Source organism: Sprattus sprattus (genome assembly GCF_963457725.1).
Source record: "Sprattus sprattus genome assembly, chromosome: 16".
NCBI classification, from domain to species: Eukaryota; Metazoa; Chordata; class Actinopteri; order Clupeiformes; family Clupeidae; genus Sprattus; species Sprattus sprattus.
The window spans coordinates 24,531,837-24,555,003 of NC_137914.1; the positions used below are offsets into that span (position 1 = coordinate 24,531,837).

The 23,167-nt window shown below is 38.2% G+C and overlaps 1 protein-coding gene across 1 annotated transcript in view; it reads right to left on the minus strand.

Annotated features, from left to right (window-relative positions):
• Window positions 1–23,167, minus strand: part of creld1b (cysteine-rich with EGF-like domains 1b) — a gene marked incomplete at its 3' end in the record, with an annotated part of 88,142 nt that overhangs the window by 44,069 nt on the left and 20,906 nt on the right. Inside the window, exon 3 of the mRNA XM_080854633.1 lies at window positions 3,916–3,998. Coding sequence (XP_080710759.1) covers window positions 3,916–3,998 — 83 coding nt within the window. The remainder of the gene's footprint in view (window positions 1–3,915; window positions 3,999–23,167) is intronic.

The following is a 23,167-nucleotide window of genomic DNA, read 5'->3' on the forward strand; positions in this document are numbered from 1 at the left end:
TAGATGTTCTCCAAGCCGAATCTTTTCTGAATTTCTTGCTTTTTCAGCCATTTGTTGCCCCCGTGCCAACTTTTTTGAGACCTGTAGCAGGCTTCAAATTTGAAATGAGCTCATTTATTGGATGAAAGTGTAACATTTCTGTTTTAACATTTGTTATGTTATTTAGGTTATATTGTGACTAAAATATTGGCTCATGTGATTTAAAAAGTCGTTTAGGTTTCATTTTTTTATTCAAATTTAAAAAACATCCCAACTTTTCCGGAATTCGGGTTGTATATTGCTTAAATAACTTATTTTTGTGCTGAAACTCTCTAAAGTGACTCCGCTCAACCCCGCCTTTCACCTTCACACTGCCTCAAGCTCACTAGTCACTCCACTTCGTGTTCCCATGTTAATTTTTTTATTATGAATTTATTTTCGGTCCCAGTGTAATTGAACAACCAAACCGTCAAATTGTTGTAGGTCTGCCTCTCTGCCAGTATTAACTATTTGGTTCTCAACATAGCCTGTTTGTACATCACAAAGACTAAACATTTGTAATGCAAATCTGTGACATTTTGATGGTATGTACCGTTTGAAGGACAGCCTGCCCTTCCATTTCAGGATGGACTCATCAATGTATTAATCCCTCAATGGAAAATATTTTCGCAGTGAGAATACATTTAGATTTGCCAGTGTCAATGCTGAAGTTTAAAGCTCAGAGCATGAAGTGATCCTGAGGAAAGAGTTGCTAAAAATGGCTTATCAGAGGTCCAATAGTCCCAACCGCTTTACAACTTTTGTATCCACCCAATTCACCAACCATCGCAGAGAGCCATACTTCTCCTTCAATGCCTGATTATTGCTGCAGCAATATTCATTTAAAGGTATTTGTGAAGTTTGTGAATCAGTGTTTGTTCTGTAGTACCAAAATAGCCTCCTAACTATGGTAAGTGATGTTTTATCATAAATATTTTAATTACTGATAATGTGTAATTTTATTGGAACTCACATGCCATGCCTCTGTTTAAAGTCAGTTTTGGCATTGTGTGTCGTATACATTTAGTCATTTAGCAGACACCTTTATCCAAAGCAACGTAGAAAGGAGAAAACAATCAAGCTATGAGCAATAGACAATAAATACTACTTTACAAAAGAAATGAAAAAGAGTGCAGGAATGCAAGTGCAAGTTAAGTACTAGTTAGAGGAGATGACATTAGAGGAAGGATAAGAGGTAGAAGAAGGAAGATGAAGGGAAAGGAAGTGCAAGTTAGGAAAGGAGGGGCTCTCTGAAGAGTTTGGTCTTCAAGCACTTCTTAAAAAGGTAGAATGCATATGCACTCCATGTTTCGCCGAGAAGTCACCATTGAAAAGCCACCAGATATTTTACGGATGTGTGTTTCGCAGCATTCAAACCAACAAGAACTGTGATTTGACATGCAGTAGTCTAATTTGCTACTTTCACTGCTTCAGAAGTCAGTTAAATTAATTACAGTGCATGAAATGCCCTGTATTGTTATTCCTAGGCTTCTTATTCTTATTCCGCGTACCTTTTTCTGCGATTAATTCAGCTCGAACTGCTTAACTTAGAAACTTTGTCGCGTAGGTCTTGTAAGGGACACTTATGCTATGTATTTTTCACTTTTCTAAACTTTATACTTTTTAAGATATTAAAGAAAAACGAATCTAAATTTTCCCATTGACTTACATTGGGCCATTATGACATCATCATAGGGTCATTAAACTGGCTTGCACCTGTGCTTCACTGACACCTGCGCCAAGGTTCCAAGGCTCCTCTTGTCTCTGTCCCTCTCCATTCAACTGTATAACTAGGAATATTAAGACACCTTCCATTCTCTTTTTTTTCTCTCTATCCCTCTCACTCTACTTTCTCTCACACTCCATCTCTGTGTTTTACTCCATTTTCTCTCAGTCTTTTAATGTTTCCCTTTTTACTCTCTCTTTACTGTCTTTATCCAAAGCCACTTTTGTTTACTCTTCTTTCCTTTTTTCTTTCTTTCTTCCACTCTTCTTTCCTTTTTTCTTTCCTTCTTCCACTCTTCTTTCCTTTCTACACTCTTCCTTTCTTCTTTTACTCTCCTTTCCTTCTTTCACTCTTTTATTTTTCCTTTCTTAACTTTTGCATTTCATGCACTGGTATTTCCTTCAGGAAATGCATTTTCTAGTTAATAACTGTAATTGCAGTCACAAAGTTTTAATTGTTTATCTTTATTTAAGATGTATGTTTGACTAATTTCCCAGGATGCATGTTACATGTCACTTCCTGTTGATAGTTGGATGAATGACTGGATGCCCGCATGAGGTGAAGTTTAACTAGTATTAAGCTACTAAGAAAAGACGAAAAGACGCTAAAATATTCTCCCATGCCCTCTAAAGAAATACATGCTGCAACTCCCTCTTAGTCCACAGGCAGGCAAAGTGGTATGTTACGTTTTGTTTGTTAATTATTTTAATGCCGTTTAAGATTGTTCTTGTGTATATGAACATATAATTGATTGCAGTGTTTCTTTTGTTCATTTCTGTACAGTTCTACGGTGTACTAGCGTCTGTGTTTGTAGGCGTAATAAAGAACATCTGTATAAAAGAACCTGAACCTTGGATGTGTGACTAAGGGCGGCATAATAACTAATGTTAGCTAACAAAGTAATATTCTTAGTATGGGACTATTGGTTTTACCAGCTCACCCAGTACCTCTGCAATAGCCTGTATAATGACTAATGTGGCTCATTTAACAACATTCGAAAGGGTGTGTGCTGTTCTCCATTAATGGAATAGCAGTAACACCGCTGAAGAATTAAATATATGTTTGTACAGGTTTTACGATAACCGCTGAAGATTTAAATGTACAGTGCCTTGCATACTTATGCAAGGCACTGTATGTTTGTACAGGTTTGATGATAACCGCTGAATAATTTGATATATATATATATATATATATATATATAAAAAATATTTTTGTACAAACGTTATTATATATATCTATATAAATATAATAATGTTCGTACAGATTTGCGTCTGTCAAGTTCCGCCTAGCTGCACATAGACTGTGTATTGTGTATTGTGAACGAAAACCTTCAATATAGGTATGTGTTATTGTTTTATGGTCTAGAGGACCTTACGAAAGAAAAAGGTCATGAGGATGAGAGGGCTGAGCAAGCTTCAGGAATACATTGCACTGAATAAAGACACAGAAGCTTGTTACAAGTGCCTGAGGGAGCATTCCCTACAGTCGAGAATATGGAAAGTAAATGAGAGCTTTACAACATACAGTCTTGTAACAATCCAACAGCCTTGTGAAAATGTACATTGATTAATGTTCTGGCCATCAATTTGTTTAACGAGTGGAATGGTTTTTTTCTTTTCAGTGATATGTGAAATAGTATGCATTATGTCACATGTCTTACCGTTTCCCTTCCCTTCATTTGTGTCATCTGTCCTAAACAGAGCATCTCATTTTATGAGAGTTAGGAGCCTTAGGAGCTTCCATTTTGAACTACTCATTTTTAACTTTGAACAGACCTTTATGTACTTGTATTTGAAACCCGAGGGTGGGTTAATTGCTACGCAAGTAAAAAGTAGATACAGTACTGCCAGTTCAGTATGCTGTTGTGTGTTGTATTGTGTATCTATGGGTTAACTCACTACGCAAGAAAAAAATAGATGCAGTACTACCAGTTCAGTGTGTTGTGTTGTGTCTATGGGTTAACTCGCTACTCAAGTAAAAAGTAGATGCAGTACTGACAGTTAAGTATGCTTTTGTGTGTTATGTGTTTTAGTGAAGACCACCAAGTCACAAGGGTCCTCAAATATAAAAGGGCAGAAACAAGAGAATACAACAAAGCAATTGAAGTATATCAAATGAACTGACTGTCCTTTCTATGACACATGGTCACACAGCAGCAGTTGGTCCCCCACCTGCGAGCATATTTGGCCAGTTTTTCCTCCTCCCAGGCTGTGTTCCCACCCCCAAAGTTCTTGTTAGCTGTTCGCTCAATACCCTGTAACAAACACAAGAAAATGTTCTTTGAAAATTAAATGTGACAGTGACAGTAATTTACCTGAAAAATGAATGTATGAAGAAATGAAATGATTATTGTTACATTAACCACATTTACACTGCGGGTCAGATTTTGAGATTGTGTCCTTGCAGCCTTTAGTCCAAGTTAGATTGTGGAGAGTCAAGAACTTACTTTCTTATGGAAAGTAGCTTAGCGAAAGTATACGTTTTTTTTTCGACACGTCACACAACAATCTGGAATAACAATCCTTTCAATATTTTCACAGAAAGGTGTCTAACTTAATTCAAGACTATCTAGATACTAAGTACGCCAGGCTCCTAAACACCTCCTAGACTAAGGCCAGCCGTCGATTCTGATAGTTCAGGCTCCAGACATAGACAAAGACCAGGAATCAAGCTTGACGGTTCTGGCTGGCATTGGACAAAAGCCAGGAGTCAGGCCTGATGGTTCCAACGATATAAAATACAATGCCAATTAGCATTTTAACAACAGAGAAAAAAAATAGACCAAACACACATTTTCAAACTTTTTGCCAAGTTTACATCAATGTACAATTACACATGACATATGCAACACGTTCTCATTCCCAACTCATCAATAAGTGAAGCTTGGTCAGTGGCCCTGTAGCGTCAAGAAGTGACGCTGTAGCTACCTTCTAGCGTCATTTTTGGACGTGCAAGGGTGTTTGATTGAATCATAGTAGACCGTAGCTGTCAAGTTAGCAACAACACCATCCGGGAGGACAATTAGGAAAATAAATATGCAACGTCCGGTTACACGTTCAAAAAAACACGAACAAGACGCAGTGAATGGGACTGAATTAGGAAAATATGCAACGCCCAAAATCGCGAACAAGACGCAGTGAATTAAGTCACTTCTTGTCGCTTGCACTGTACATCAAAATGTTTTTATGTACATGTATATAATAATAGTAATTAAACATTACTGTTGACACAAACGAAATATAGGTCAGCTGGGCGCTGGCCACTGGCCAGGGACCTTACGACCACTCCGTATTAATCGCCTACATTATTTGAAGCGGCTGTAAAAGTATCTGAAATAAACATCTTCACTTTTTCTTAACATCGATCATCTAGATGAAGTGTGTTGGTGTTTTGTTTGTTGGTGTTTTGAAATATGTTACTGCTGTTTTAGGTTGGACTTGTTTTTATTAAGTTCATATTTGAGCAATTCCCACATGTTTTAAGAGTACATGAATTTCGTATATGCGAGAGGAGAGATTCAGAGGATGTACATAGAATTTTCATTACATTTACAGTGTTTTGATGTAATTAACTGCACAAGGGTTGACTGTGTAAGCAAACCACATTTCATCATATATCATATCAACTCTTTCATCGCATCTATTAATCACCCCGACTTCCATTAAACCAGGGAGACAAACATGTACATCGATGGTTACGTAGGCTGAAGCAAGTAGTAAATACCAGTAAATATAGCTGACGGCAAATTGAAGTGGAATAAAATTACAATATTTTCCTCTGAAGTGTATTGGTGTTAGGGCTTTGACTTTTGCCTAAAAATCATATTCGAAGTTCGTTTGTTTATTAATATTAGTATTCGAATATATTCGAATATTTATTAATAATAGTTTGACCATTAAATGCCTTCAGTAAGACCTATATGGTATAAAACTTCAGTTGTATATGTTTTGTCCACCAGAGGGCAGTGTATCAGTCAACGTCAATGAACTTTTAAATCATTTAAATTGAATGAACTGAAACAGACAGTTGTGATAACCAATCAGAATTCAAGTTGGCGACATTGGGGCAAGCTAGCAGGCATCACGTTGAACGTGGTACACGTACTTTGATTGGATAGGATACGCACTAGTGCGGCAGACTGACGCAGTGCCTCAGGAAGTGCTCATTTTAGTTGGCGAATGGTGGTGGTGAATTAGCGAAAAAGATATCGATCTGGTCGCTAATATAATAGAAACGCCATTTTCAAGACGGACCTTTCAAGAAAAAAATGGATATCGTGAGGATCGGGTCAGTTTAATGTAATTGCTTTGCAGGTGGGACAATGCGATGTTTAGTGGACAAACTTGTTAAAGCTCACATAGGCTACTTTCGGTGGACTAAATACAACTTTGTAGACTAATCCCTGAAAATCGCCCCTGAAGTTGTGACAGTATTCAAGCGATCATATAACTGAGAGTTTACTACTCTTAATTGTTAATACGGGTGTATTGATTTTAAATGCTCCGGAAATATTAATAAAGTCTGTTGTACTCGACTATGTTAAGGTGATTCAATGCTCACTTATACTGCCTTTCTGTATAAATATATGGCTCGAGAGCCATGGCGTCATAATAATGGTATTAAGAGGTGGATTCACTCAGTTTAACTGTCGTGTAGGACATCACAAGGCCTAGTCGTGAAATGCACGGACCGCCACTGCCAATGACAGCCTTGTTAACGAGCTCGCGATTCACACAACTTCATGCCTGAAAAAGCTTCGGAATCTGAATTGAAAACAACGTTCAAGCAAAGACATTAACAAAAAAATAATGCCCATAACAAGTTCGAATATTAAGGGCTGCCTAATATTCGTTCGAATATGTATTTATTTTTTGATTTTCGAATTATATTCGAATTTCGAAGTTCGGAGTCAAAGCCCTAATTGGTGTGAAAGCATAAAGTGACATGAAGAAAAGATTAAGTAAAATACAAGTAAAGTAAGTCAAGTAAAGTACAACCTCTGTGCTAAATTACAATATTTCAGTTCTTAATTACATTCCACACATTGAAACAGGGACATAGGCAAAGCACCCGGTTCAAATTACTATAATTATGATAATGACAATACATATATATACACACACACACACACACAAGATTTTACTATATAGATCAATACCTTGAAGGTTTTTACCAAACATAAGCAAAACATTTAAAAACTTGAGTTCACCCAGGCTGGAGTCTCCAAGGGTCTCAGAAACTACACCTGAAAGAGACTGTCACCAAACAGAGGTGAAAATTAAACTTTGTCGCAGGACAAAATTAGACATTTTTGGACAGGCCTTGACCTGGTGAGTAACTTATATCAGTGTGAATATTCTAAATGACTCCTGCCCTGAGATATTGACCTCTGAACCTTTACCTTAGTGCATGTTGGAAGGCTTGTCATTCAGCAACAGAACAAGCTATAGACATGGGACCAACTATTATAGAGAGCTCTTGACTTCACCTAAGTGATACCCATAGTGGGGGCACTGTCAAATATGATCAAATTTAAATTTTCAGCAATTTAACAATTGAATATTTAAAATCTGATCACACAGATGTATTCCCCACCCCCTTTGAATCTCTCAGTTTACTCTTAATTTAGTATTTACAATTAAAATTTTAAGGAAATATATATATTTGTGAGCATTTTCAACAACGACCCAGGTCCTCACACTGTGGTCTCCATTGCAAATCAATCCACATTAACACATGTATTGATCACAAGGTACTTCTGGTCTGCATCCAGTATTTGCTGTAGCTTTCCACACAATGACTGTACTGTACAGTCCCCCCAGAATTTTGCGGGCCTTTTTTGTGATAGTTGCGGCCTAAAATTACTGTTTTCGCGGGGGCTTTTCCAAAAAGTTGCGGTGTTTTTAGGTGTTTGTTGCGATGAAATTGCGGGAGCAAGTGAAAATTTCGATAAAAAGATGCTTATTTCCCTCTTTGTAATTATAATTGAGTTATTTGTTAAAAAAATAAATAATTAATAAACAAACATTCTCTAAAGAACCAAACCATTGAGAAATGGTCCTTTAAATAACCTTACCAACATGCCAAACAAAAGATTACCAGCACTACAAAAATGCAGCATAATTGGCTGTGCTGCCCTCTGCTTATTTAAGTCAGAAAATGTATATTGTTTGTATTGTTGTTATGGAAACGAACACAGGACTTTTACTTTGACATCATTCAAATGTTCGTCTCATGGGAATGGCAACAGCTGTTAGACAGTTATCTAGAAATATAGCTAGTTATGCTAAGCACGAAGGGGGAACAGTACATAGGATTTACTTATCCACAATGAAGTGCACCTGTTGGAATTACAAAAAAGGACCACAAGTAAGACTGAATATCTCAGCCTACACATAAAACTGCGTTTAATTTCCATGCCTGGTGTAGCCATTCTCATTGTTTACAACGGATTAGAACTCTGCAAGTGTCTGCATCGTGTCTGCAGGGCAGGAGAAAGTTGAGGGAGACAACAATGATTTGTCAAGTTTGCGGGAAAGTTGCGGTGATGTGTTAAAATTGCTACGTTGCGCTGAATTCGCGGGTAATAGTTGAATTTGCGTGAATTGAAGCGATCGCGACATTGCGTAATCCTGGAGGGTCTGATGTACTATGGGCTGGAGGCTATCTTTAACACATTATTTAGTGGGTAGCCTACAAGTGGTTGGCAGTTGGCACTCAATGTAGTACCCTAAACTACAAGACATTTGGTTGATGAGAAGCAAGCCAAATTCAGCACGCTGCTGAAATGGATCCAAATGTCAAGAAACTGTATATTCACCTAAGGTTCCCAAAGCTGTGCAGATAAAAGTGCTGCTCTTACTTAACAGTTTAACTTAGATATTTGACTTGGAGTTAGAAGCCGTAGACCTATAAATACCTAACCATCTTTGTGATTAGCAATGATTAGTCTGATGCATGGGTTACTAAATGTTTTCATTCATGCCTCATTCAATCGTCGGTTTCAACCAGAGACAATTGTTTTTTGTTAGGTAACTGCCTGACCACTGAGACTGGATAGCAAAGATAGATGGTTCAGTAAGTGGTGTAGCATGAATATTTGCATGGCTTTACCACATCACATGTTCCGCACCCTGCTTGTTGATTCCTGTGAACAGATCTATTTCATCTGTCTGAGTGGATATCTCAGGGGTTTGGTGATGCTCGTTCTATTGAGTCTCTTCAGGGCTCATGGGCCAAAATGTTTGTCACGGGAAGGTGACAAGGCTTTGTTGATCGTTAACAGGCTTTGTCAACAGCTCTCCATAGTGCAGATCTTGAGACTGAAAACAATAATGATCGTCATATGAAGATGCAGTATTTAATGGACTTTGACATTGCCGCTGACAATAGTTGGGCCAATGATTTTCCGCCATAACGGAGAACAGACGGAATTTGCGGAATGTACCCTTTGAAACGGAATTGCAACTTTCAGACAAAAACATAATTTTGTGCATACAAATCGCCCAAATTCCCCTGTATTTTGGCCTGCAAGGCTGTATTTCTTCATACTCACAACAACAATCGCAACAATGAACAAACATTAATTAAAGAACAAAACCACTGAGAAAATGTCACGTCTGTGTTGAACTCCGCTCCGGCCATGCCCCCCTTTTCAATGGTTGATGCCTCCACTTGCTCATCTTCCCAATCTCATTCAAATAATGTTCTTCTGTTGTGTTGATGGCTGGCAAACAACAATCTTAGAAGGATTGGGTAACTTGTGGCACATATTATGCACTCATTTTAAGCCATGTAGATCTCAGTTTTAGTTAGTGTTAAACTATAGGTATTGTTTAAATTCTAAATTAATTACAAGAGTCATGTGAGCCCATGTGAGCCCATGCGCTTAACCCCGTGTTAGGGGATTTCTCTTGACACTGCTAGTATCATGAACAATTGGCTTAGGCTTGCTGTAATAAATTAAGTTAAGGTCTGGTGTCTTTTAGAATGCTAGATGTGCAGAAAAGGGAGTTAGACTCTTAGTCGCCATGTAAATGAATGTCTTCTCCTTTATGAATATTACAATTTGATCATTCTGATTGGATTTGGCCCAGAGCCAGTAAGAAATGAACAGATAATATTATAGGATAACTGAGGTCTATATAAAGGGTTACACACTTTTGTATCATTAGAATGACTACGCGGGTCCTTCTCTTATTGTCTAGACTTTGACAATAAAAGCTTCCAGCTCTTTTCGATCAAGCCTCTGAGTCTTCCAAATTACTTCGCAGTACCTTTTTTGGCCACCACATAATCTTTGTCGACCTATCGAAGGGACCTGATCAAGAACAAAAGCCTTGGGGGGAGCTGTTCGCCACGTGGCTCTTGCTGGCCACAGCGCGCAAATTAATTAGGTAAGAAATGCATATTTTTTGCTGATTAGTGTGGCTAGGGAGAAGCCGGGTGGGGAACAGCGCTCTTCGGGTGACGTTCTCAGCCAAGAATCCTAATTAGTAAGAGGCTCATTGGAAAGAACTGGAGGTATTTTAGGAATTATATGTTTTATGTTGTATAATGTGTGTGTTTTTATAATAGGTTTTGGTATGGCGAATGAGTGTAGCTCATCGTGGTAAAGGTAAAGGGAGATACGTGATGTGTTGATAGTGTTTAGGACTCCACTTCGCAGTAGGAGTACAACGCTACATACATAGACGGTAGTGTTAGTCTAAGTTGGGATGACTTATATTTTTCTTGTATAATAATGTTTTGGTAAAGTTTTGGATGTGCAGATTGGAGTCGGGATCTCTCTGCGAGTAAGAATGCATGCAGGTTGGAGTGGAGCTCCTTGCGACGTAAGAAAGTGAGTATGAGTCACGAGTGAATGATATAGCCATTGGAAACATATGCGGATAATATATAATGAGTGGATCTCTCCGTGGTATGTGCGAATTGGAGTCGGGATCTCTTCGCGAAATATAGTGTTGATATGTGTGATTTAAGCCTAGCCTATATAAAGTATACCGTTATGATCTCTTTGTTGAATAGTGTGGTATTTGTGTTACGTGTTTTTTCAAAGAATGACGATTCTGTGAAATATTGTAAATTGTGATGTTAATCATTTAAACTGAAAACAAGTTAAATACATTCAACACATAAGGTACAAAACACAAGGTTGCTGGGAGAAAAGATTGATACATTTCCTTAATCAACAGACATATAAACACCACACGCAGTTGTTCAGTTTTGAATTGTCAATATATCATATGAGAAATTGTCATTGAATATTCCTTTAAAGGTAATTTCGTGACTGGTAAAGAAAACATGTAAAAGACGTTGTTGTAATACGTAGGCCTATATTACAGTAATTGTGAGAGAATTGGGGTATTTTGTAATACAGTTTGTAGGGGTATTCGAGAGGTGTTTTTTATTAGAGTCAAATACATAAGATAAAAGAATAAATTAGGAAGTTAAATTGATGATTTAAGTCAGAGGACTTGTATGATAGTATTTAGAACATTGTAGGGTGTTGTGTTTATTTCTAAATTGGTAAGAGAAATCGGGGAGTGGGAATAATGAATTGTATGTTAAGAAAATTGTATGTGGAAAAACATTGTAATTAATGTTATTTGAAATGTTGTAGGTTGGCCTTCCTGCAATTCATTTTGGTTTCTTTAGAGTTAAGTATTAAGAAGTTAAAAAGTATAAGACTGTGGTTTTTGGGATTCACTTTTGTGCGTGCGTTGAGAGGTAGAGAGAGAGAGACAGAACTGTAGGGGAAAAAAGGTTGGGGCCATATCAATCATACTGACACATGAGTCTGTGAGAGAGAGAGAGGAGAGTAGCGCATAGCAGAAGCCGAGGAAGGAGGGGTTGATAAAGCCCACTTGTGTTAAGGAGCAGAGAAAGGAGGGGCTGGAAGAGAGAGTAAAATCATTGAGCGAGGTCTAAGCAAGACTTATTTCTCAAAGTACAGTAGTATAGTTTAAAGTATACGGTTGTAGTCAGAAAAGAGAGAGAGGAATAATTATAATACATAGATCTGTGGTAAAATTTGAATTCAAAGAATGGCTTTGGTAGATGCAGGACAAACTCCTTTGGAAGAGATAAGTAAATTGTATTAGTCGGAAGCAAGTGTAAATGAGAAATTAGGCGTTAGCGCTGCATTTTGGTCTCTGGCTGATGACAATGACAATGACAATGAGCGGAAGAGGATTATAGACAAAATTGAGACAAAAGATGAGTGCACCACCAGATAAGACTAGAGATAAATTTGGAGAAATGAACAGAATCTGGTTGTCCCGTCATGTATCAAAGAAAACTGCGTCATTGACAAAGACTATGAGAAGTTTTGGGGTAAGATAGATAAAAGAATTGATTAGTGGATTTGTGATGGAAACAATAAAATAGGATTGCTCGAAGGCAGGCATAGGCAACTTGATTAAGGAAATTGTGAAGGAAGAGACAGTGATTTTTAATGCTTTAAGGCCAGGAAAAGTAGGATTAGGACAAAAGATATTTGATATAATGATAAGGCAATTAAGAAGTTTGTGGAGAATGCGGTGTGAGGTGTGGAGGTGTCTGAATGTCGGGAACAGTCATAAAAGGGAACACTAAGTAAAAAACAGTATAAGTTAAAGTAAAGAGTATTGATGAGGATCTGTAAACAGAGGACAGATTTCCACAGCCAGAGTTGTTAACACGAGTGCTGCCATTAAGGTTTTAAACAGCAGTGAAAGGGACAGCACACAGTCCAGTAGGGAAAGGGTTGAGATAATTCAATAATAGAGTAAGGACAGAGAAGGCAGTAATTTAGAGAAGGGGAATAACCAGACATAGCAGAACAATGCTTTATAACAGAGCTGAGTAGGAATAAGTTCTGAGAGAAGTGTAGATAGAAAGGAAAAAATAAAAGTCTGCACACATATAAACTAGTATCAACTTTGGGGACATCAGGTTGTGGCTGGGCTGACCTCTACTACCCATTTTTTGCAAGAAAGTGCTCCAATAACTCGTCTGAAAAGAGAGATGGAAAGAAAACATCTTGCTTGGATCTATGCCTAAGATCTGAATTCAAAACTAACTGGACTTTGTGAAAGGGACAAAGAAAGCCTGTTCCAGTGTCTGCTCAACATCCCGAGAGCAAACCCCTCCCGAAGAGTTTTATGGCACCTCAGCCTATGAACAATCAAACTGGACACAGCCATCTCGACAGTGGCAGCAGCCCTCGGAGGAAAGGGCCTCAGAGGAATAAGCAGAGGGAGAGGGGGTGAAGGGAGATGGCAGGTTAAAGGACTCCGACATGACCACACATCTGACAAGGCTCAAGGACGCACCTGGATGTGGGTAGGACGGGGAAATGCTCAGCCATGAATTGGTGAAACCGGGGGTCTAGTTTCCCTGTACGGGGGTGTGTAGTAGGCCTATTAGAGGGACCTGGGGTATTCTACAGTTCCAGTATCAATTAAAATGAATGGGAGGAAGTAAGGATGCCCATATTAATTTAAAATCATACTCCTATTCATTTGTTAGAGAAATATGTGTTTTTCCGTATGAGAATTCAAATTGAGTGTACCTAGGCTGGACTTTCTTTGACTAATCGGACACCACGCCTCACCATGATTCTTCAGGCACTTCCCACGCCGCAAAATGTAAACAAACCAAACGGATAGAGAACTATACTGCAGGTAACACTATGGTCCTTCAGACTCTTGTTACACCAACAAATACACAGGTTTAGAGTAAAAAATCCATATTGATAGTGAGTATAGCCATAATATGTCATATATAGATAGGGTTAATAAGGGGTTTAAAGATGAGGTGATGCTCGACATAAACACTTAAAACAGATTTAACCAGATATGCATTTAGAGTTTGAAAAATAGACGTGGTAAACAGGAGAGAGATACAGAGAGAATAGAGAGATGGAGAAAAGACGAGTAGAGTATTGAAAGTTTCTCTTATCAGTATTCTTAGTTATACAGTTGGATGGAGAGTGATAGAGAGAAGGGGATCCTCTGCACAGGCATCAGTGAAACATAACTAGGCCATTTTGGATACAGAGTTATATGGCTTATGTTAATGAAGAGGAGGTTTGGAGGAGTTTAGGATGGCTGGCTTGAGACAAAGGGGGTTTTTCAGTCAGGAGTCACAGTTCAGGGTGTTTATTCGGAGTTTCGGGAATATGAGTTGGACTGTATGGATGTGTGTAGTAGGAAGGTTTGTGGGTTGAAGGAAAGTGTATGTGTAAGGAAGGCTTGTGTGAAGGTGTGTGAGGAAGGTTAATATGTGTGGTTTATTGGTCAGATAGGCACACAGGATAAGTACATGCAGCAGTATTCAAGTTGCTGTGTCTCTGAGTAATATGGAGGGATGTGGCTGTGAGTCTGTGAGGGAGCAGGGAAAATTAGAATCTTCCAAACAGTAAAGGTTCGAGTGAGGAATTGTGTTGGTTTTATGTTAACACTTAAAAGTATATTTGTAATATATGTGGTTTTAAGTGTCTTTTACAGGCTTGGCTGTAATATCTACATTAAGTGGTTTTGGTTTAGGAACAGAAATGGCATCAAGGGAAGGTATGCCACGGATAATTGTACTTTCAGTGTGTGATGGGGATGAGGAAGAAATGCCATGCCCTGTGAGATATTGGTTTACTAGTGATATATCTTGGTATAAGTAGGGTTGATGTAGTATGAGGATTGTGAACATCAATGTAAGCCTTTGGTTATTATTATATGACTAAGGGGGGTCAGCCTTTATATTGTTAATCAGCCATGTGGGCTTCGGTTGTTTGCCACACAGGATTCAATAATTACTTTGCAGTCAAACTTGTACTTACTGTGAATATGTGATGAAACTAGTTTAAGACCATTTGACAAAAGGGGATTAACTGCGGGCATGATACAGTATGAATGTACTATGATGGCCACATGGTAACTTCATACATGTTAATAGCCCTGTTGTTTTGTACGCACTTTGATTTTAAGTGCGTAAGGGGGGGTATACGAGAACATTTTGAATTTGGGGTTATGGTCACCCTATTTATGGGAGGTTTTGGGATTCAAATTTGTATAATGCTATGTTTGTAGCATCCAAATTACTTCGCAGTACCTTTTTTGGCCACCACATAATCTTTGTCGACCTATCGAAGGGACCTGATCAAGAACAAAAGCCTTGGGGGGAGCTGTTCGCCACGTGGCTCTTGCTGGCCACAGCGCGCAAATTAATTAGGTAAGAAATGCATATTTTTTGCTGATTAGTGTGGCTAGGGAGAAGCCGGGTGGGGAACAGCGCTCTTCGGGTGACGTTCTCAGCCAAGAATCCTAATTAGTAAGAGGCTCATTGGAAAGAACTGGAGGTATTTTAGGAATTATATGTTTTATGTTGTATAATGTGTGTGTTTTTATAATAGGTTTTGGTATGGCGAATGAGTGTAGCTCATCGTGGTAAAGGTAAAGGGAGATACGTGATGTGTTGATAGTGTTTAGGACTCCACTTCGCAGTAGGAGTACAACGCTACATACATAGACGGTAGTGTTAGTCTAAGTTGGGATGACTTATATTTTTCTTGTATAATAATGTTTTGGTAAAGTTTTGGATGTGCAGATTGGAGTCGGGATCTCTCTGCGAGTAAGAATGCATGCAGGTTGGAGTGGAGCTCCTTGCGACGTAAGAAAGTGAGTATGAGTCACGAGTGAATGATATAGCCATTGGAAACATATGCGGATAATATATAATGAGTGGATCTCTCCGTGGTATGTGCGAATTGGAGTCGGGATCTCTTCGCGAAATATAGTGTTGATATGTGTGATTTAAGCCTAGCCTATATAAAGTATACCGTTATGATCTCTTTGTTGAATAGTGTGGTATTTGTGTTACGTGTTTTTTCAAAGAATGACGATTCTGTGAAATATTGTAAATTGTGATGTTAATCATTTAAACTGAAAACAAGTTAAATACATTCAACACATAAGGTACAAAACACAAGGTTGCTGGGAGAAAAGATTGATACATTTCCTTAATCAACAGACATATAAACACCACACGCAGTTGTTCAGTTTTGAATTGTCAATATATCATATGAGAAATTGTCATTGAATATTCCTTTAAAGGTAATTTCGTGACTGGTAAAGAAAACATGTAAAAGACGTTGTTGTAATACGTAGGCCTATATTACAGTAATTGTGAGAGAATTGGGGTATTTTGTAATACAGTTTGTAGGGGTATTCGAGAGGTGTTTTTTATTAGAGTCAAATACATAAGATAAAAGAATAAATTAGGAAGTTAAATTGATGATTTAAGTCAGAGGACTTGTATGATAGTATTTAGAACATTGTAGGGTGTTGTGTTTATTTCTAAATTGGTAAGAGAAATCGGGGAGTGGGAATAATGAATTGTATGTTAAGAAAATTGTATGTGGAAAAACATTGTAATTAATGTTATTTGAAATGTTGTAGGTTGGCCTTCCTGCAATTCATTTTGGTTTCTTTAGAGTTAAGTATTAAGAAGTTAAAAAGTATAAGACTGTGGTTTTTGGGATTCACTTTTGTGCGTGCGTTGAGAGGTAGAGAGAGAGAGACAGAACTGTAGGGGAAAAAAGGTTGGGGCCATATCAATCATACTGACACATGAGTCTGTGAGAGAGAGAGAGGAGAGTAGCGCATAGCAGAAGCCGAGGAAGGAGGGGTTGATAAAGCCCACTTGTGTTAAGGAGCAGAGAAAGGAGGGGCTGGAAGAGAGAGTAAAATCATTGAGCGAGGTCTAAGCAAGACTTATTTCTCAAAGTACAGTAGTATAGTTTAAAGTATACGGTTGTAGTCAGAAAAGAGAGAGAGGAATAATTATAATACATAGATCTGTGGTAAAATTTGAATTCAAAGAATGGCTTTGGTAGATGCAGGACAAACTCCTTTGGAAGAGATAAGTAAATTGTATTAGTCGGAAGCAAGTGTAAATGAGAAATTAGGCGTTAGCGCTGCATTTTGGTCTCTGGCTGATGACAATGACAATGACAATGAGCGGAAGAGGATTATAGACAAAATTGAGACAAAAGATGAGTGCACCACCAGATAAGACTAGAGATAAATTTGGAGAAATGAACAGAATCTGGTTGTCCCGTCATGTATCAAAGAAAACTGCGTCATTGACAAAGACTATGAGAAGTTTTGGGGTAAGATAGATAAAAGAATTGATTAGTGGATTTGTGATGGAAACAATAAAATAGGATTGCTCGAAGGCAGGCATAGGCAACTTGATTAAGGAAATTGTGAAGGAAGAGACAGTGATTTTTAACGCTTTAAGGCCAGGAAAAGTAGGATTAGGACAAAAGATATTTGATATAATGATAAGGCAATTAAGAAGTTTGTGGAGAATGCGGTGTGAGGTGTGGAGGTGTCTGAATGTCGGGAACAGTCATAAAAGGGAACACTAAGTAAAAAACAGTATAAGTTAAAGTAAAGAGTATTGATGAGGATCTGTAAACAGAGGACAGATTTCCACAGCCAGAGTTGTTAACACGAGTGCTGCCATTAAGGTTTTAAACAGCAGTGAAAGGGACAGCACACAGTCCAGTAGGGAAAGGGTTGAGATAATTCAATAATAGAGTAAGGACAGAGAAGGCAGTAATTTAGAGAAGGGGAATAACCAGACATAGCAGAACAATGCTTTATAACAGAGCTGAGTAGGAATAAGTTCTGAGAGAAGTGTAGATAGAAAGGAAAAAATAAAAGTCTGCACACATATAAACTAGTATCAACTTTGGGGACATCAGGTTGTGGCTGGGCTGACCTCTACTACCCATTTTTTGCAAGAAAGTGCTCCAATAACTCGTCTGAAAAGAGAGATGGAAAGAAAACATCTTGCTTGGATCTATGCCTAAGATCTGAATTCAAAACTAACTGGACTTTGTGAAAGGGACAAAGAAAGCCTGTTCCAGTGTCTGCTCAACATCCCGAGAGCAAACCCCTCCCGAAGAGTTTTATGGCACCTCAGCCTATGAACAATCAAACTGGACACAGCCATCTCGACAGTGGCAGCAGCCCTCGGAGGAAAGGGCCTCAGAGGAATAAGCAGAGGGAGAGGGGGTGAAGGGAGATGGCAGGTTAAAGGACTCCGACATGACCACACATCTGACAAGGCTCAAGGACGCACCTGGATGTGGGTAGGACGGGGAAATGCTCAGCCATGAATTGGTGAAACCGGGGGTCTAGTTTCCCTGTACGGGGGTGTGTAGTAGGCCTATTAGAGGGACCTGGGGTATTCTACAGTTCCAGTATCAATTAAAATGAATGGGAGGAAGTAAGGATGCCCATATTAATTTAAAATCATACTCCTATTCATTTGTTAGAGAAATATGTGTTTTTCCGTATGAGAATTCAAATTGAGTGTACCTAGGCTGGACTTTCTTTGACTAATCGGACACCACGCCTCACCATGATTCTTCAGGCACTTCCCACGCCGCAAAATGTAAACAAACCAAACGGATAGAGAACTATACTGCAGGTAACACTATGGTCCTTCAGACTCTTGTTACACCAACAAATACACAGGTTTAGAGTAAAAAATCCATATTGATAGTGAGTATAGCCATAATATGTCATATATAGATAGGGTTAATAAGGGGTTTAAAGATGAGGTGATGCTCGACATAAACACTTAAAACAGATTTAACCAGATATGCATTTAGAGTTTGAAAAATAGACGTGGTAAACAGGAGAGAGATACAGAGAGAATAGAGAGATGGAGAAAAGACGAGTAGAGTATTGAAAGTTTCTCTTATCAGTATTCTTAGTTATACAGTTGGGTGGAGAGTGATAGAGAGAAGGGGATCCTCTGCACAGGCATCAGTGAAACATAACTAGGCCATTTTGGATACAGAGTTATATGGCTTATGTTAATGAAGAGGAGGTTTGGAGGAGTTTAGGATGGCTGGCTTGAGACAAAGGGGGTTTTTCAGTCAGGAGTCACAGTTCAGGGTGTTTATTCGGAGTTTCGGGAATATGAGTTGGACTGTATGGATGTGTGTAGTAGGAAGGTTTGTGGGTTGAAGGAAAGTGTATGTGTAAGGAAGGCTTGTGTGAAGGTGTGTGAGGAAGGTTAATATGTGTGGTTTATTGGTCAGATAGGCACACAGGATAAGTACATGCAGCAGTATTCAAGTTGCTGTGTCTCTGAGTAATATGGAGGGATGTGGCTGTGAGTCTGTGAGGGAGCAGGGAAAATTAGAATCTTCCAAACAGTAAAGGTTCGAGTGAGGAATTGTGTTGGTTTTATGTTAACACTTAAAAGTATATTTGTAATATATGTGGTTTTAAGTGTCTTTTACAGGCTTGGCTGTAATATCTACATTAAGTGGTTTTGGTTTAGGAACAGAAATGGCATCAAGGGAAGGTATGCCACGGATAATTGTACTTTCAGTGTGTGATGGGGATGAGGAAGAAATGCCATGCCCTGTGAGATATTGGTTTACTAGTGATATATCTTGGTATAAGTAGGGTTGATGTAGTATGAGGATTGTGAACATCAATGTAAGCCTTTGGTTATTATTATATGACTAAGGGGGGTCAGCCTTTATATTGTTAATCAGCCATGTGGGCTTCGGTTGTTTGCCACACAGGATTCAATAATTACTTTGCAGTCAAACTTGTACTTACTGTGAATATGTGATGAAACTAGTTTAAGACCATTTGACAAAAGGGGATTAACTGCGGGCATGATACAGTATGAATGTACTATGATGGCCACATGGTAACTTCATACATGTTAATAGCCCTGTTGTTTTGTACGCACTTTGATTTTAAGTGCGTAAGGGGGGGTATACGAGAACATTTTGAATTTGGGGTTATGGTCACCCTATTTATGGGAGGTTTTGGGATTCAAATTTGTATAATGCTATGTTTGTAGCATCTTTAATCAGAGAAAAGGAGTACGGATAAAATGTTTGGGTAATATTTTAAAATGGAAGGTGTAATAGTATAGGTAGTTATGTACTACATAGATATGAAAAGGTATTGGAAACATGGATGGATTCATATGATGGATTGAGGAATGTCTAAGGACAGGACCAAAATTGAGAGAGGGTAAGTATATTTTTTAATATGTGATATTATTTAGTTTTAGCATAACAGCAATGCTTTTGGTTGAACAATAAGAAATGTATGGGAAGCATAGAATAAAAGTACTGCAAATCATCAATCATATTACACGTTTAGAGCATGTCTATAGGGCATGTAGAAATTATGCGTATCTGTCATTTCTAATTTTTGGAGATTATATATACACAGGTGGATGCATATGGACTGATCCAGTCAGGAGACTGGGTATAGGTGAAGATTGTAAACAAAAAGAGCTTCCAGCCTATGGTGATATCAAGGTTCTACTGTGTAATATTGTACTAACTTTTTGTAGAATTTCAGGACAACAAGGTGGTGGGACTACCACAATTTATTGTATCAGGGTTGGAATGAGAAGCATTCTGTTGCAGCAGCTTGACCTGGGCGAGAGGCTGTTAAGGTCATGAAAATGCTGCAGTGAATGAATGTTTCTTGTCATTGGGGGAAGAGAATTGATGAAACACATAACATGTCCATAGCAGTGGTATGATGTGGTCTTCCCTGATTCAAATTATTTGCAGTTTGAGCAATAACCTCTAGGTTTTAGTAAAGATCCTGACCCCTGCACATGCTGACATCCAGAATGATGCCCCTCCTAAGATTCGGAACAAGGGTAAGGTAAAAGATGTAAAACTGGATGAGGGTAAGATCTCCAGAAAACGGAAAGCAGCAGATGGAGGTGGATCTGTGAGTATGAAGGCGTCTCCTAAGAAATGGAGAGGTGGTAATGAAGCAGAGAAAATCATCGCCAGAGGAATCAACCTTCGGTATAAGTGAGCAAAAGAAAGCTTGTTTGAATGCATGATATACATGGGAAATCAATCGCATAGAAATATGATTTTTCATTTTGAAAAGGGTGTTGCATACACATTGCGAGACCATTGTAAATTATACATATACAATTGGCCAGAAACTGATTTAGGGGAAATCCGTGATTACACTATAGAAGAATATTTCAATTACGAATGTTTTGATATGACTGATAAAATGCATGTTGGGGAAAATGTGAGTATTTTTGGAGGAAATTGAAACAGAATTTGGACACTGGTTACCAGAGGTCCTTTTAACATTTCAGGTGAGAAATCTGTGTTCTACAGGCAAGCGTGGGAGTTACGAGGACTCGTTTCCATCAGATGTGAAGCGGCCAAAGGACATTTATGTCACTTGCAGTCAGAGCAATAGCTTCTCATTTTACCCAGATGACGGTGTTGGTTGATAAAAATTAAAGCAGAGTGGGGTTAACAATGTCTTATTGTAACGATGAAGCACTTGAAATGTTACAGGTCATGAGCAACGCATGAGAGTATGTATGGGTCAGGGAGGAAGCCCTGACTCCAACGGGGACCTGGAAAAAGATTCAACACACCTGCAGCCATATGTCATATACTGAAAGAACAAATTGCAGCAGTTTATTTACTGATGAGAAGAATACAGTTACTTCAAGAGAATGGAATAATGTATGATGTAAACAAAGGGGGGTTTGATTATTTTTTAGAGGATTTTGTCCTCACACATAGACAGGCCTCTCAAGGAACTATAACTCCTGGAGATGAATTTAAGCTTAATGCCAAAGTATAATGGGTAAAAATAAATTGAATATCTACATTGAAGATAACTTTTATATTAAAATTGACTGCGTATTAATTTAGACAGAGTGCCTTAATAAAATAAATAAAACGTGCTTGTAGCTTTTTAGATAGAGCTGTATTTCCATACTTTTGTATTTTTTATTTTTCATATGACAGGCCATATGGAATGTTCCATGGTCTGTGTGGTGTGAACTCTGCTAGGACTGCCCTAGAGAGGTATTATTTGTGTGTGTGATACTGGAAGTTGGTAAAATGGCTATATTAACTGTTTAGATTCATGTGATGTTTAGAATAAGGTTAACTATTGGCTTTGCTGAATAACTAAAACTGTGCTCATTTGCTGTATAAAATAGTGATAAATGTTATGTTATGAAATGAGCAAGAGCAAGGTGTGTCTTAATTGACAAAGGGGGAATTATGTAGATCTCAGTTTTAGTTAGTGTTAAACTATAGGTATTGTTTAAATTCTAAATTAATTACAAGAGTCATGTGAGCCCATGTGAGCCCATGCGCTTAACCCCGTGTTAGGGGATTTCTCTTGACACTGCTAGTATCATGAACAATTGGCTTAGGCTTGCTGTAATAAATTAAGTTAAGGTCTGGTGTCTTTTAGAATGCTAGATGTGCAGAAAAGGGAGTTAGACTCTTAGTCGCCATGTAAATGAATGTCTTCTCCTTTATGAATATTACAATTTGATCATTCTGATTGGATTTGGCCCAGAGCCAGTAAGAAATGAACAGATAATATTATAGGATAACTGAGGTCTATATAAAGGGTTACACACTTTTGTATCATTAGAATGACTACGCGGGTCCTTCTCTTATTGTCTAGACTTTGACAATAAAAGCTTCCAGCTCTTTTCGATCAAGCCTCTGAGTCTTCCAAATTACTTCGCAGTACCTTTTTTGGCCACCACAGCCATCAATCTACCTCAGGGTGAACAAAAAACTCATTTTTTTTAAACGGAAAATCATTGGCCCTACAATAGTCAGTTATTTCAGGATTATTCTTATTCAACACCAGGGCAGGTCAGCTAGGTATGTATAGTCAGCTACATTACCCATTAATATTAGGGAAGCAAACGCGCAAGACATCTTTAAAAGGCTTTTTACCAAAGCATTGTATTAATTTTATCTGGCACCAGTTATTTCTCTGTAACTTGCACTATTTGTACTATTTATCTTTTAAACAGTTTTAAGGGTTTTATGACTTTTATTACTTTTATCATGATTTCAGTAATCCAAGAAGTATGGAATCAGATCAATGCCATAAATATTTTGTAATCTGTAATATAGATTTTGTATCTGTAATATAGATTTAGTATCTGTGAAACCATCTACACTTTCAAAACCTATCTACAGATACGGATTTCAAATACGAAATGTATCTACACTTTCAAAAACTATCTTCACTTTCAAAATGTATTTACAGATACAGATTTCAAATACGAAATGTATCTACACTTTCAAAAACTATCTTCACTTTCAAAATCTATCTGCAGATACGGATTTCAGTTACGCATTACGGATTTCTGTTACGAATTACAAAATCTTTTTGGCACTGTTTTTACAGCCTTTCAAAAGAGCCAATCAGCGCTTTTGTCAGATTTTCTAAAGCGCCAATCAACACATTGTATCCTGTACTGACTAGCCAATCAGCGCTAGCTTGCTGGCAACTGCTGGCCCGCTCATTATTCAATAGTTATAACCTAAATCTGCATCCGCTCTGCCTAGGGAGAGATCTG